Genomic DNA, 17,335 nt, shown 5'->3' on the forward strand with positions numbered 1-17,335 from the left:
GGGGAGAGAGACCCAGAGAGAGACACACGGGGAGAGAGACACGGGGAGAGAGACACGGGGAGAGAGACACACGGGGAGAGAGACACACGGGGAGAGAGACACACGGGGAGAGAGACACACGGGGAGAGACACACGGGGAGAGAGACACGGGGAGAGAGACACGGGGAGAGAGACACGGGGAGAGAGACAGCAGCGCGCCATCCTCTCCAAGTTCCTGTACCACAGGCACGGGGAGAGACACGCGGGGAGAGACACGGGGAGAGAGACGCGGATAGAGAGACGCGGAGAGAGACACACGGGGAGAGAGACACACGGGGAGAGACACGGGGAGAGAGACGGGGAGAGAGACGCAGAGAGAGACACGCGGAGAGAGACACGCGGGGAGAGACACGCGGATAGAGAGACGCGGAGAGAGACACACGGGGAGAGAGACACGCGGGGAGAGAGACACGCGGGGAGAGAGACACGCGGGGAGAGAGACACACGGGGAGAGAGACACGGGGAGAGAGACGCGGGGAGAGAGACACACGGGGAGAGAGACACGGGGAGAGAGACACGGGGAGAGAGACGCGGAGAGAGACACACGGGGAGAGAGACACGGGGAGAGAGACACGGGGAGAGAGACGCAGAGAGAGACACACGGGGAGAGAGACACGGGGAGAGAGACACGGGGAGAGAGACGCAGAGAGACACACGGGGAGAGAGACACGCGGGGAGAGAGACACACGGGGAGAGAGACACACGGGGAGAGACACACGGGGAGAGAGACACACGGGGAGAGAGACACAGAGAGACACGGGGAGAGAGACACACGGGGAGAGAGACGCAGAGAGAGACACGGGGAGAGAGACACACAGGGAGAGAGACACAGAGAGACACGGGGAGAGAGACACACGGGGAGAGAGACGCGGAGAGAGACACGGGGAGAGAGAGACACGGGGAGAGAGACACACGGGGAGAGAGACACGGGGAGAGAGACACACAGGGAGAGAGACGCAGAGAGAGACACGGGGAGAGACACGGAGAGAGACACGGGGAGAGAGACGCGGAGAGAGACACGGGGAGAGAGACACGGGGAGAGAGACGCACAGAGAGAGACACACGGGGAGAGAGACACGCGGGGAGAGACACGGGGAGAGAGACGCAGAGAGACACACGGGGAGAGACACGCGGAGAGATACACACGGGGAGAGAGACACACGGGGAGAGAGACACGGGGAGAGAGACACGGGGAGAGAGACGCAGAGAGACTCACGGGGAGAGAGACACAGAGAGAGACACGGGGAGAGAGACACAGAGAGAGACACGGGGAGAGAGACACGCAGAGAGAGACACGGGGAGAGAGACGCAGAGAGCGACACGGGGAGAGAGACACACGGGGAGAGACACACGGGGAGAGAGACACGCGGGGAGAGACACACGGGGAGAGATACGCAGAGAGAGACACGGGAAGAGAGACACACGGGGAGAGAGATGGGGAGAGAGACACAGAGAGAGACACGGGGAGAGAGACACACGGGGAGAGAGACGCGGATAGAGAGACGCGGAGAGAGACACACGGGGAGAGAGACACACGGGGAGAGACACACGGGGAGAGACACGCGGAGAGAGACACACGCGGAGAGAGACGCGGAGAGAGACACGGGGAGAGAGACACAGAGAGAGACACGGGGAGAGAGACGCGGATAGAGAGACGCGGAGAGAGACACACGGGGAGAGAGACGCGGAGAGAGACACGGGGAGAGACACGCAGAGAGAGACACACAGGGAGAGACACGCAGAGAGAGACACGGGGAGAGAGACACACGGGGAGAGAGACACACGGGGAGAGAGACGCGGATAGAGGGACATGGATAGAGAGACACGGATAGAGAGACACGGGGAGAGAGACGCAGAGAGAGACACAGATAGAGGGACACTGATAGAGAGACACGGGGAGAGAGATGCAGAGAGCAACACACGGGGAGAGAGAGACACGGGGAGAGAGAGACACGGGGAGAGAGAGACTCGGGGAGAGAGAGACACGGGGAGAGAGAGAAACGAGGAGAGACATGGGGAGAGAGACACGGGGAAACAGAGACACGGGGGGAGAGACACGGGGGAGAGAGACACGGGGAGAGACATGGGGAGAGAGATGCAGAGAGCAACACACGGTGAGATAGAGACACGGGGGGAGAGAGACACGGGGAGACAGAGACGCGGGGAGAGACACAGGCTGGTACAGGTAATGACTTTGATGATGCTGCCGCTGCCGCTGTTGATACTCTGCAGCATCATGGATGGATGCGATGACGGTGATGGAGGTGGTGGAGGAGATGCCGACAGTGGTGGAGGAGGTGGTGGACGAGCAGCGGATGAGGAGGATGAGGAGGAGGAGGAGCCCAGACATTTGGTGTGGCCTCTGCCTCCACCACTGCTGCAGCCGAATAATCGCTTTAGTCAAGGTACTCAGGTAAAGGCAGCAGTGACTCCTGTAGGCCGGGTGGAAGTTACCTCCCTCGCCTGGTACGTGGGAGGGCGTGGGTTCGATCCTGACCCTGACGCTAACCCAGGCTCCGTCCCTCCCTGCAGCCCATCAATGACTTCCAGAGGAATATTCTGTGGACGTTTGAGGACATTCGCATGCTGGTGGGTTCCAACATGCCCATCTTTGGTGGCGGGCGCTACCCGGCTGTGAGTCTTCATCTCAGGTAAACTGGAGGCCTACAGAGACCCGCGGAGACTCGCAGAGACACAGAGACACGCAGAGACTCGCAGAGAGTCACATAGACTCACATAGACTCACATAGACACACAGAGACCCACAGAGACTCACAGAGACCCACAGATAACCATAGAGACTCACAGAGACTCACAGCTCTACAGAGATACTCACAGAGACCCACAGAGACCCACAGAGACTCACAGAGACTCACAGAGACCCACAGATAACCATAGAGACTCACAGAGACTCACAGCTCTACAGAGATACTCACAGAGACCCACAGAGACCCACAGAGACTCATAGAGACTCACAGAGACCCACAGATAACCATAGAGACTCACAGAGACTCACAGCTCTACAGAGATACTCACAGAGACCCACAGAGACCCACAGAGACCCACAGAGACTCACAGAGACTCACAGAGACCCACAGATAACCATAGAGACTCACAGAGACCCACAGAGCTCTACAGAGATACTCACAGAGACACACAGAGACCCACAGAGACTCACAGAGACTCGCAGAGACTTACAGAGACTCACAGAGACCCACAGAGACTCACATAGACCCACAGAGACTCACAGAGACTCGCAGAGACTCACAGAGACTCACAGAGACTCGCAGAGACTCGCAGAGACACACAAAGACCCACAGAGACTCACAGAGACCCACAGAGACTCAGATAGACCCGCAGAGACTCACAGAGACTCACAGAGACCCACAGAGACCCACAGAGATCCACAGAGACCCACAGAGACCCACAGAGACTCACAGAGACTCACAGAGACCCACAGATAACCATAGAGACTCACAGAGACCCACAGAGCTCTACAGAGATACTCACAGAGACACACAGAGACCCACAGAGACTCACAGAGACTCGCAGAGACTTACAGAGACTCACAGAGACCCACAGAGACTCACATAGACCCACAGAGACTCACAGAGACTCGCAGAGACTCACAGAGACTCACAGAGACTCGCAGAGACTCGCAGAGACACACAAAGACCCACAGAGACTCACAGAGACCCACAGAGACTCAGATAGACCCGCAGAGACTCACAGAGACTCACAGAGACCCACAGAGACCCACAGAGACCCACAGAGACCAACAGAGACCCACAGACTCACAGAGACCCACAGAAACCCACAGATACTCAGACTCACAGAGACCCACAGACACCCACAGAGCTCTACAGAGATACTCACAGAGACCCATCAAGATACATGGAGACCCACAGATAACCATAGAGACTTAAATATCCATAGAGACCCACAGATACTCACAGAGACCCACAGAGACCCACAGAGACTGACAGAGACCCACAGAGACCTACAGAGACTCATAGAGACCCACAGAAACTCACAGAGACTCACAGAGACCTAGAGAGACTCACAGAGACTCACATAGACCCACATAGACCCACAGAGACTCACAGAGACTCACAGACTCACAGAGATCCACATATACCCACAGATACCCACAGAAACCCTCAGAGACTCACAGAGACCCACAGACACCCACAGATAACCATAGAGACTCACAGATACCCACAGAGCTCTACAGAGATACTCACAGAGAGCCATCAAGATACATGTAGACCCACAGAGACCCACAGAGACCCACAGAGACACACAGAGACCCACAGAGACCCACAGAGACCCACAGAGACTCACAGAGACTCACATAGACCCACATAGACCCACAGAGACTCACAGAGACCCACAGAGATCCACAGAGACCCACAGAGTTACTTTGAGACCCACAGAGACCCACCCACTGACGCACGACCTCCCCCCACGTGTGTGTGTGGCGTGCCCTCCACCACCTTGCCCCACAGGGACAGCAGCAAGCCCATCAGTGTGCTGACTGGCATCGACTACTGGCTGGACAACCTCATGTGCAACGTCCCCGAACTCGTCATGTGCTTCCACGTGGACGGCATAGTCCAGGTTCACGATGGCCGTGGTGGTGGTGGTGGTGTTGGTGGTGTTGGTGTTGGTGGTGGTGTTGGTGGTGGTGTTGGTGGTGGGGTTGGTGGTGGTGTTGGTGGTGGTGTTGGTGGTGGTGGTGTTGGTGGTGGTGGTGGTGTTGGTGGTGGTGTTGGTGGTGGTGGTGTTGGTGGTGGTGTTGGTGTTGGTGGTGGTGTTCACCATGGCCAGGTTGGTGGTGGTGGTGGTGTTGGTGTTCACCACGGCCAGGTTGGTGGTGGTGTTGGTGTTCACCATGGCCAGGTTGGTGGTGTTGGTGTTCACGGTGGCCGTGTTAGTGGTGTTGGTGTTGGTGGTGTTGGTGTTCACGGTGGCCGTGTTGGTGGTGGTGGTGTTGGTGGTGGTGGTGGTGTTCACCATGGCCGTGTTGGTGGTGGTGGTGTTGGTGTTCACCACGGCCGTGTTGGTGTTGGTGGTGGTGTTGGTGTTCACCACGGCCTGTTCCTCTGTAGAAGTATGAGATGATCAAGACGGAGGACATTCCGGATCTGGACCGTTCGCGCTTCTCCCCGCGCGTTGTCAAGGACATTGCCCGCAACCTCCTCTCCTTCCTCAAGGCGAACTGCACCAAAGAGGGGCACACTTACTGGCTGTTCAAGGGTGACACAGACACACGGTCACACAGACACAAAGATAAAACAAAGATCCCCCATATAGCCTTAACAGACTGTAGGGGCAAGTGCTGTTAGCGAGCACCTATGAAGGCCGGAACGGTACACGAGGGGGTGGGTGGCCAGCACCACGCCCGACCGCCTTTGTCTCCCTAGTGGCAATGTTTACACACCACACCAGGTACTCATTTGAGGCTGAGTCGACCTAGGGGAGGCCTGGGACCGGTTCAGATAATCGTCACTGGTGTTGGCCGTGAGCGGGAATCGAACCCGGGTCGCCAGGTTCATAGCGCAGCGCGCTAACCGCTACACTACCGCTCCCCTCACACAAACACACAGTCACACACACACAGACACACGGTCACACAGTCATACAGTCACACGGTCACACAGACACACACATTCACACACAGTCACACAGACACAGTCACACAAACACACAGTCACATGGTCACACAGACACACAGACACACACACAGACACACACACACACACACAGTCACACAGACACACAGTCACACACACACAGACACACGGTCACACAGTCATACAGTCACACGGTCACACAGACACACAGTGACACAGACACACGGTCATACAGACACACAGACACACAGTCACACACACACAGACACACGGTCACACAGTCATACAGTCACACAGTCACACACACACAGACACACAGACACACACACAGTCACACAGATACACAGACACACACACAGTCACACAGTCACACGGTCACACGGTCACACAGACACACAGACACACACACATGTCACACAGTCATACAGTCACACAGACACACACACATGTCACACAGTCATACAGTCACACAGACACACAGTCACACAGTCACACAGACACACAGTCACACACACACAGACACACGGTCACACAGTCATACAGTCACACAGTCACACACACAGACACACAGACACACACACACAGACACACAGTCACACAGTCACACAGACACACAGTCACACAGTCACGCGTCACACAGACACACAGTCACACAGACACACACACATGTCACACAGTCATACACACACACACAGACACACAGTCACACAGTCACACAGACACATGTCACACACATACACACAGTCACACACACACAGACACACGGTCACACAGTCACACACACAGTCACACAGTCACACACACACAGACACACAGACACACACACACAGACACACAGTCACACAGACACACAGACACACACACAGTCACACAGACACGCACACACACAGTCACACACAGACACACACACACAGTCACACGGTCACACAGTCACACAGACACACAGACACATAGTCACACAGACACACAGACACACGGTCATACAGACACACAGTCACACAGTCACACGGTCACACAGACACACAGTCACACACACGCACAGTCACACAGACACACAGTCACACAGACACACAGACACACAGACACACAGACACACGGTCACACAGACACACGGTCACACGGTCACACAGTCACACGGTCACACAGACACACGGTCATACAGACACACACATTCACACACAGTCACACAGACACAGTCACACAAACACACAGTCACATGGTCACACAGACACACAGTCACACACACACACAGTCACACAGACACACAGTCACACAGACACACAGAGACACAGACACACAGACACACGGTCACACAGACACACGGTCACACGGTCACACAGTCACACGGTCACACAGACACACGGTCATACAGACACACACATTCACACACAGTCACACAGACACAGTCACACAAACACACAGTCACATGGTCACACAGACACACAGTCACACACACACACACAGTCACACAGACACACAGTCACACAGACACACAGAGACACAGACACACAGACACACGGTCACACAGACACACGGTCACACGGTCACACAGTCACACGGTCACACAGACACACGGTCATACAGACACACACATTCACACACAGTCACACAGACACACAGATACACACACAGTCACACAGACACACACAGACACACAGTCACACAGACACACAGTCACACGGTCACACAGACACACAGTCACACAGACACACAGACACACAGACACAGTCACACAGTCACACAGACACACAGACACACAGTCACACAGACACACAGACACACAGTCACACAGACACACAGACACACAGTCACACAGACACGCAGTCACATGTCACACAGTCATACAGACACACAGTCACACAGTGACACAGTCATACAGACACACGGTCATACAAACACACAGACACACAGTCACACAGACACACAGTCACACAGACACACAGACACACAGTCATACAGTCACACAGACACACAGTCACACAGACACAGACACACAGTCACACAGACACACAGTCACACAGACACACAGTCACACAGACACACAGACACACACAGTCACACAGACACACAGACACACAGACACACAGTCACACAGACACACACACACACAGACACACACACACACAGACACACAGTCACACAGTCACACAGACACACAGTCACACGGTCACACAGACATACAGACACACAGACACACAGACACACAGTCACACAGAGACACAGTCACACACACAGACACACAGACACACAGTCATACACACACAGTCACACACAGACACACACACACAGGCACACACACACACACAGACACACACACACAGACACACACACACACACAGTCACACAGACACACACACACACACAGACACACAGTCACACAGACACACACACACACACAGACACACACACACAGACACACAGACACACACACACACACACAGTCACACACAGACACACACACACAGACACACAGACACACACACAGTCACACAGACACACACAGACACACACAGTCACACACAGACACACACACACAGTCACACAGCGCTCTCCCTCAGCGAGTGGGGACGACATTGTGAACTCTCTCTCCCTCTCTCTCCCCCTACTCCCCCTCTCTCCCCAGCGAGTGGGGACGACATTGTGAAGCCCTCTCTCCCCCTCCCTCTCTCTCCCCCTACTGTCTCCCCTCTCTCTCCCCTCTCTCCCAGCGAGTGGGGACGACATTGTAAAGCTCTCTCCCCCTGTCTCTCTCTCCCCAGCGAGTGGAGACGACATTGTGAAGCTCTCTCCCCTCTCTCTCCCCTCTCTCTCCCCAGCGAGTGGGGACGACATTGTGAAGCTCTCTCCCCCTACTCTCTCTCTCCCCCTACTCTCTCCCAGCGAGTGGAGACGACATTGTGAAGCTCTATGACCTCACCACGCTGTGTGAGGAGCAGGAGGAGAGCGGCGACAGCAAAACTCAGAACCCCTTCGCTGTGCCCGTGGCCATGCTGCTGTTCCGGTGAGTGTCTCACTCACTCACTCACCACTCACTCACTCACTGATTCACTCACTCACTCACTCACCACTCACTCACCACTCACTCACCACTCACTCACTCACTCACTGATTCACTCACTCACTCACTCACCACTCACTCACTCACTCACTGATTCACTCACTGATTCACTCACTCACTCACCACTCACTCACTGATTCACTCACTCACTCACACACTCACCTGCTCACTCACTCACCACTCACTCACTCACTGATTCACTCACCCACTCACTCACCCACTCACTCACTCACCCACTCACCCACCCACCCACTCACTCACTCACCCACTCGCTCACTCACTCACTCACCTACTCACTCACTCACACACTCACTCACCCGCTCACTCACTCACTCACTCACCCACTCACTCACTCACCCACTCACTCACTCACTTATACTCTCACTCACCCGCTGATTCACACCCTCACCCGCACACTCACTCACACGCTCACTCACTCACTCAATCGTTCACTCATACACTGACTAACTCACACACTCAGTCACTCGCTCAGTCACTCGCTCAGTAATCTGGTTTGACTCTGTGCGTGTGACTGTGCGTGTGACTGTGTGACTGTGTGACTGTGCGTGTGACTGTGTGACTGTGCGTGTGACTGTGTGACTGTGCGTGTGACTGTGACTGTGTGTGTGTGTGACTGTGTGACTGTGCGTGTGACTGTGTGACTGTGCGTGTGACTGTGACTGTGTGTGTGTGTGACTGTGTGACTGTGCGTGTGACTGTGTGACTGTGTGTGTGCCTGTGTGACTGTGTGACTGTGCGTGTGACTGTGTGTGTGTGTGACTGTGTGACTGTGTGTGTGACTGCGTGTGACTGTGTGACTGTGTGACTGTGTCACTGTGTGACTGTACGTGTGACTGTGTGTGTCACTCTGTGACTGTGTGACTGTGCGTGTGTCACTCTGTGACTGTGTGACTGTGTGACTGTGTATGTGACTGTGTGACTATGTGTGTGTGTGACTGTGTGTGTGACTGTGTGATTGTGTGTGTGTGTGTGTGACTGTGACTGTGTGACTGTGCGTGTGACTCTGTGACTGTATGTGTGACTGTGTGTGTGTGTGACTGTGTGTGTGACTGTGTGACTGTGTGTGTGTGTGACTGTGTGACTGTGTGACTGTGCGTGTAACTGTGTGTGTGTGTGTGACTGTGTGACTGTGTGTGTGACTGCGTGTGACTGTGTGACTGTGTGTGTGTGTGACTGTGTGACTGTGTGTGTGACTGCGTGTGACTGTGTCACTGTGTCACTGTGTGACTGTGTGTGTGTGTGACTGTGTGTGTCACTCTGTGACTGTGTGACTGTGCGTGTGTCACTCTGTGACTGTGTGACTGTGTGACTGTGTGTGTGACTGTGTGACTGTGTGTGTGTGTGTGTGACTGTGCGTGTGTCACTCTGTGACTGTGTGACTGTGTGACTGTGTGTGTGTGACTGTGCGTGTGACTCTGTGACTGTGTGTGCCTGTGCGTGTGACTGTGTGACTGCGTGTGTGACTGTGTCTGTCACTCTGTGACTGTGTGACTGTGCGTGTGACTGTGTGACTGTGTGACTCTATGTGTGATTGTGTCTGTCACTCTGTGACTGTGTGACTGTGGGACTGTGCATGTGACTGTGTGACTGCGTGTGACTGTGTGACTGTGTGACTCTATGTGTGATTGTGTGTGTCACTCTGTGACTGTGTGACTGTGTGACTGTGTGCCTGTGCGTGTGCCTGTGCGTGTCACTCTGTGCGTGTCACTCCAGGGTTGCCAGTAACCTCCTGGCTAAGAAGTCTCCAAGCCGGCGTCTGTGTGGGACAGCACGAACCCTGCTGCTGAACTGCATCAGCCTCCTGCACAAGGACACCCACACACAGGTCACTCACACACACACACAGACACACACACACACAGTCACACACAAAGATCCCCCATATAGCCTTAACAGACTGTAGGGGCAAGTGCTGTTAGCGAGCACCTATGAAGGCCGGAACGGTACACGAGGGGGTGGGTGGCCAGCACCACGCCCGACCGCCTTTGTCTCCCTAGTGGCAATGTTTACACACCGCACCAGGTACTCATTTGAGGCTGAGTCGACCTAGGGGAGGCCTGGGACCGGTTCAGATAATCGTCACTGGTGTTGGCCGTGAGCGGGAATCGAACCCGGGTCGCCAGGTTCATAGCGCAGCGCGCTAACCGCTACACTGTCGCTCCCCACACACAGACACACACACACAAACACACACACACACAGACACACACACAGTCACACACACACACAGACACACACACACAAACACACACACACACACAGACACACACAGGTCACACACACCCACACATAGGTCACACACTAACAACAACAACCGCCATTCGCCACTAAGTGGCGGTGACGTCACCACGACGCTTGTGCCAGGCTATGTGCACCCTGAGGCCACATGAAGTGTCGAACGCCCGCTGGCAGGAGGTCACGGGGCAGACCCAGGTGCCACGGGTCGACTGACTGAGATGACTGGCTGATGCACCACCTGTGCCCCCTACTGTGCCAACCCACTGTGCTTTAGCCACCCGGCGCTCCGCTCATTGTTCTGAGCGTCGCTCCTCCGCCCTCCGTTGTTGTTGGAGGGCGACTGCCTCCAACTGCCCAGTAGCATCCTTCACGAGCCTCCTCCACAGAGGCCGATCTTGACACCGCTGGTACCGGTCATCGGCAAGTCCACTCAGCTCCACGTCCTCCTGTACCACATCGCTCCATCTCTTCTCTAGCCCGTGCCGCGCCCGGTTAGCCCCCTCGATCCGGCCGAACAAAAGCTGTTTCGACATGCGGTGGCTGGGCATGCGGGCTACATGACCCAGCCATCGCAGCCTTGCCTGCTCCAGTTTCAGCAGCAGCGTCTCCAACTCCTCCTCTGAATGAGCAGCAATTACCCAATCATCGGCATACATAACGTTGTTGACCAATAGGGAGCCATCCCTTGACCGCACCCGGGCATCGATCAACCTCCCATTATATCTGTACCATATGGAGATTCCCCCGGTACAGCTATTGAAGGCTTCACGAACTACGTGGTCAAAATAGATGTTAAATAATGTGGGAGCCAGAGGACATCCCTGTCGCACCCCAAGGTGAACAGGGAATGGCTCGGACTCCCGGCCACGTAGTTTTACCCGGGCCCGCTCACCATCATGAAGGTCCTTAATGATGGTGAGCAGAGGGTCAGGTACTCCACAAGCACGAAGAGCAACCCAGAGCCCAGGCCTACTGATGGTATCATAGGCCTTGACCAGGTCAATAAAGCAGAGATGTAGGTCTTGTTGGAATTCCCTACACCTCTGCTGTAGCAGACGGACAGAAAATATGGCATCCGTGCAGGACTGCCCTTTCCTGAAACCGCATTGGGGCTCCGCAAGCCTCTCCTCAGCGTGCCTGGCAAGGCGATGCTGAATAATCCTTGCCAGGACCTTTCCCCGCACACCGTGACACAAACACACAGATCTCTAGCTAGACAACCCTCCCTACCTCCAAGCTCTCCCTCCATAACTCTCTCTCTCTCTGTCACCCCCTATGTACTAATCATAATGTATGTCAATGTATTTCCATGTATTTTAATGTATTTTAATGCATGTCAATGTATGGTAATGTATGTCAATGTATGTCAATGTTTGTCAATGTATGTTAATGTATGTTCATGTGTGTTAATGTGTGTTAATGTTTGTCAATGTGTTAATGTATGTTAATGTGTGTTAATGTATGTTAATGTGTGTTAATGTGTGTTAATGTGTGTTAATGTTTGTCAATGTATGTCAATGTGTTAATGTTTGTCAACGTGTGTCAACGTGTGTCAATGTGTGTCAATGTGTGTCAATGTATTTAAATGTGTGTCAATGTATGTCAATTTATGTTAATGTATGCCAATGTTTGTCAATGTATGGCAATGTATGGCAATGTATGGCAATGTATGTTAATGTATTTTAATGTGTGTTAATGTATGTTAATGTATGTTGATGTATGTTGATGTATGTTGATGTATGTTGATGTATGTTGATGTATGTTGATGTATGTTGATGTATGCTGATGTATGCTGATGTATGCTGATGTATGCTGATGTATGTTAATGTATGTTAATGTATGCTAATGTATGTTAATGTATGCCAATTCCCTTGCCCCCCGAACCCTCAGCTCCTGGCCTCCGCCAGCTACCTGCTGTCTGACCTCTTCGCTCAGAGCGAGGAGGAGGAGGAGGTGGGGGGGGAGGGGCCGGCGGGGGAGGGGGGAGGGAGGGGGCAGCCGCCAGCCCAGAACCCCTGGGGAGACATTGGGGCAGCTCACGTGGCCAGGAGGAACTTCGCCAGCGACGAGGAGGAGGAGGAGGAGGAGGTGGATGATGAAGAGGTGGAGGAGGACGAGGAGGACGAGGAGGAGGAGGGAAAGCTGCGGGAGGAGGATATCACCACTGGCGCCGCAGTCGGGGTGAGTGTGGAGGCCAGGAGATGTTCACTGCCTCGCCTGGTACGCAAGGAGGAGGGCGTGGGTTCGATGCCGGAGCCTGACGCCACGGTGGGTGAGTGGGTGGGTGGGTTAGTGGGTGGGTGGGTGGGTTAGTGGGTGGGTGGGTGGGTTAGTGGGTGGGTGGGTTAGTGGGTGGGTGGGTTAGTGGGTGGGTGGGTTAGTGGGTGGGTGGGTTAGTGGGTGGGTGAGTGGGTGGGTGGGTGGGTGAGTGGTTGGGTGAGTGAGTGAGTGGGTGAGTGGGTGAGTGAGTGGGTGGGTGAGTGGGTGAGTGGGTGGGTGAGTGGGTGGGTGGGTGAGTGGGTGGGTGGGTTAGTGGGTGGGTGGGTTAGTGGGTGGGTGGGTGAGTGGGTGGGTAGGTTAGTGGGTGGGTGGGTTAGTGGGTGGGTGGGTGGGTTAGTGGGTGGGTGGGTTAGTGGGTGGGTGGGTTAGTGGGTGGGTTAGTGGGTGGGTGGGTTAGTGGGTGGGTGACTGGGTGGGTGGGTGGGTTAGTGGGTGGGTGAGTGGGTGGGTGGGTGAGTGGGTGGGTGGGTTAGTGGGTGGGTGAGTGGGTGGGTGGGTTAGTGGGTGGGTGAGTGGGTGGGTGGGTTAGTGGGTGGGTGAGTGGGTGAGTGAGTGGGTGAGTGAGTGGGTTAGTGGGTGGGTTAGTGGGTGGGTGAGTGGGTGGGTGGGTGGGTTAGTGGGTGAGTGGGTGGGTGGATTAGTGGGTGGGTGGGTTAGTGGGTGGGTTAGTGGGTGGGTGGGTTAGTGAGTGGGTGGGTTAGTGGGTGGGTGAATGGGTGGGTGAGTAGGTGGGTGGGTTAGTGGGTGGGTGAGTGGGTGGGTGGGTTAGTGGGTGGGTGGGTGGGTTAATGGGTGGCTGGGTGAGTGAGTGGGTGGGTGAGTGGGTGGGTTAGTGAGTTAGTGAGTGGGTGAGTGGGTGGTGGGTTAGTGGGTGGGTGAGTGAGTGAGTGGGTGGGTGAGTGGGTGAGTGGGTGGGTGAGTGGGTGAGTGGGTGGGTGAGTGGGTGGGTGGGTTAGTGAGTGGGTGAGTGAGTGGGTGGGTGAGTGGGTGAGTGAGTGGGTGAGTGGGTGGGTGAGTGGGTGGGTGGGCAAGTGCTCGCAGCACTTGCCCACGCGGCCCCATTGAGGCTACCTGGGGGAGCTTTGTCTGTGTCTCAGCACCTGCCCCTGCAGCCCTGCTAGAGGCTACCTGGGGGAGCTTTGTCTGTGTCTCAGCACTTGCCCCTGCAGCCCTGCTAGAGGATACCTGTGGAAGCTTTGTCTGTGTCTCAGCACTTGCCCCTGCAGCCCTGCTGGAGGCTACCTGGGGGAGCCTCACCTCTAGCTGTGTGCGTGCGCTGCAGGCCGGCGGGAGGGCCGTGGCCGTCATCAGCTCACTGGGCGAGCTGTCGGTGCCGGAGAAGTACAAACTCCCCAGTCGCCATGGCCACAAGGTGCGCTGCTAGCTCCACTACGTGGCTACGCTGGTGAGGGTGGAGGTGGTGGTGGTGGTGGTGAGGGTGGTGGTGGTGAGGGTGGTGAGGGTGGTGGTGGTGGTGATGGTGGTGGTGGTGAGGGTGGAGGTGGTGGTGAGGGTGGTGGTGGTGAGGGTGGTGGTGGTGAGGGTGGTGGTGGTGGTGGTGAGGGTGGTGGTGGTGAGGGTGGTGGTGAGGGTGGAGGTGGTGGTGGTGGTGAGGGTGGTGGAGGTGGTGAGGGTGGTGGTTGTGGTGATGGTGGTGGTGGTGAGGGTGCGGGTGGAGGTGGTGAGGGTGGTGGTGATGGTGAGGGTGGTGGTGATGGTGAGGGTGGTGGTGGTGGTGGTGATGGTGAGGGTGGTGGTGGTGGTGAGGGTGGAGGTGGTGAGGGTGGGGGTGGTGGTGGTGGTGAGGGTGGTGAGGGTAGTGGTGAGGGTAGTGGTGAGGGTGGTGAGGGTAGTGGTGAGGGTGGTGAGGGTGGTGGTGGTGGTGGTGGTAGTGAAGGGTGGTGGTGGTAATGGTGAGGGTGGTGGAGGTGATGGTGGTAGTGAGGCTTGTGGTGGTGAGGGTGGTAATGGTGGTGGTGAGGGTGGTGGTGATCGTGAGGGTAGTGGTGAGGGTGGTGAGGGTGGTGGTGGTGAGGGTGAGGGTGGTGGTGGTGGTGAGGGTGGTGGTGAGGGTGGTGGTGGTGAGGGTGGTGATGGTGAGGGTGATGGTGAGGGTGATGGTGGTAGTGGTGGTGAGGGTGGTAATGGTGGTGGTGGTGAGGGTGGTGGTGGTGAGGGTGGTGGTGATGGTGAGGGTGGTAATGGTGGTGGTGGTGGTGAGGGTGGTGGTGGTGAGGGTGGTGGTGGTGATGGTTTTGGTAGTGGTAGGGTGGTGGTGGTAGTGGTGGTGGTGTAGTGGTGGTGGTGGTGTAGCGGTAGTGGTGGTGGTGTAATGGTGGTGGTGTAGTGGTGGTGTTGTAGCGGTAGTGGTGGTGGTGGTGTAGCGGTAGTGGTGGTGGTGTAGTGGTGGTGGTGGTGTAGCGGTAGTGGTGGTGGTGTAGCGGTGGTGGTGGTGGTGTAGTGGTGGTGTGGCGGTAGTGGTGGTGGTGGTGTAGCGGTAGTGGTGTAGCGGTAGTGGTGGTGGTGTAGTGGTAGTGGTGGTGTAGCGGTAGTGGTGGTGGTGTAGTGGTGGTGGTGTAGTGGTGGTGTTGTAGCGGTAGTGGTGTAGTCAACACCGCTAGCACTGGGGGAGAGACAAAGGCGGCCGGGCGTGGCGCTGGTGCTGCTGGCCACCCAGCCCCTCTGCGTGTGTAGCCACAGTGCCGGCAGCCTTCACGGGCGCTGCTGCACCTCGCTCCCCCCAGCAGCACTTGCCCCGGCAATCCGCCAAGGCTACACCGTGGGGGACCTTTGTCTGTGTGGGTCAGGTCCCGTCGCTCTCGGCCGGCAGCGGCGGAGCTGAACAGCGCTGCCGGGCGGCGCTCTCCTACGTCCTGCAGGTCAGCACCAACAACAACAACAACACCAACAACAACACCAACAACACCACCACCAACAACACCAACAACAACAACAACACCAACAACAACAACACCACCAACAACAACACCAACAACACCAACAACACCACCAACAACACCAACAACACCACCACCACCAACACCACCAACACCACCAACACCACCACCAACATCACCACCAACAACACCAACAACAACAACACCACCACCAACACCACCAACAACACCACCAACACCACCACCAACACCACCAACAACACCACCAACAACACCACCAACAACACCACCAACAACACCACCAACACCAACAACACCACCAACAACACCACCAACAACATCAGCAGCAGCAGCAACACCACCACCAACAACACCACCAACAACATCATCAGCAGCGTCATCAGCAACACCACCAACAACATCATCAGCAGCACCAACAACATCATCAGCAGCACCAACAACATCATCAGCAGCATAATCAGCAACACCACCAACAACATCATCAGCACCACCAACAACATCAGCAGCATCATCAGCAGTAGCAACAACACCACCAACAACATCATCAGCAGCGTCATCAGCAACACCACCAACAACATCTTCAGGAGCACCAACATCATCAGCAGCATCATCAATTCAGCAGCAGCTCCATCAGGAGCACCGACAACAGCACCATCATCATCAGCAGCACCATCATCAACAACAACAGCATCATCAGCAGCAGCAGCATCAGCAGCAGCTTCATCATCATCGTCACCATCAGCAGCAGCACCATCATCATCATTGTCACCATCAGCAGCAGCACCATCATCAACAACAACAGCATCATCAGCAGCAGCATCATCAGCAGCAGCTTCATCATCATTGGCATCATCATCGTCATCATCAGCAGCAGCACCATCATCAACAACAACAGCATCATCAGCAGCAGCAGCTTCATCATTGGCATCATCATTGTCACCATCAGCAGCATCATCATCATCATTGGCATCATCATCATCATCATTGGCATCATCATCATTGTCACCATCAGCAGGAGCACCATCTATCAACAACAACACCATCATAATCAACAACAGCATCATCAGCAGCATCATCATCATCATCGTCACCATCATCATCATTGGCATCATCATCATTGTCACCATCAACAGCACCATCAACAA

At 55.4% G+C, this 17,335-nt stretch overlaps 1 protein-coding gene across 1 annotated transcript in view; it reads left to right on the plus strand.

Moving 5' to 3' along the window:
- Positions 1 to 17,335, plus strand: part of EDRF1 (erythroid differentiation regulatory factor 1) — a 55,468-nt gene that overhangs the window by 7,599 nt on the left and 30,534 nt on the right. Inside the window, exons 7-15 of the mRNA XM_076057625.1 lie at positions 2,272 to 2,452; positions 2,572 to 2,690; positions 4,548 to 4,659; positions 5,151 to 5,298; positions 8,556 to 8,676; positions 10,468 to 10,579; positions 12,883 to 13,173; positions 14,555 to 14,644; positions 16,080 to 16,151. Coding sequence (XP_075913740.1) covers positions 2,272 to 2,452; positions 2,572 to 2,690; positions 4,548 to 4,659; positions 5,151 to 5,298; positions 8,556 to 8,676; positions 10,468 to 10,579; positions 12,883 to 13,173; positions 14,555 to 14,644; positions 16,080 to 16,151 — 1,246 coding nt within the window. The remainder of the gene's footprint in view (positions 1 to 2,271; positions 2,453 to 2,571; positions 2,691 to 4,547; positions 4,660 to 5,150; positions 5,299 to 8,555; positions 8,677 to 10,467; positions 10,580 to 12,882; positions 13,174 to 14,554; positions 14,645 to 16,079; positions 16,152 to 17,335) is intronic.

Source organism: Petromyzon marinus, chromosome 83, assembly GCF_048934315.1.
Source record: "Petromyzon marinus isolate PM22_M1 ecotype Great Lakes invasive population chromosome 83, UKy_Petmar_22M1.pri1.0, whole genome shotgun sequence".
NCBI lineage: Eukaryota > Metazoa > Chordata > Hyperoartia > Petromyzontiformes > Petromyzontidae > Petromyzon > Petromyzon marinus.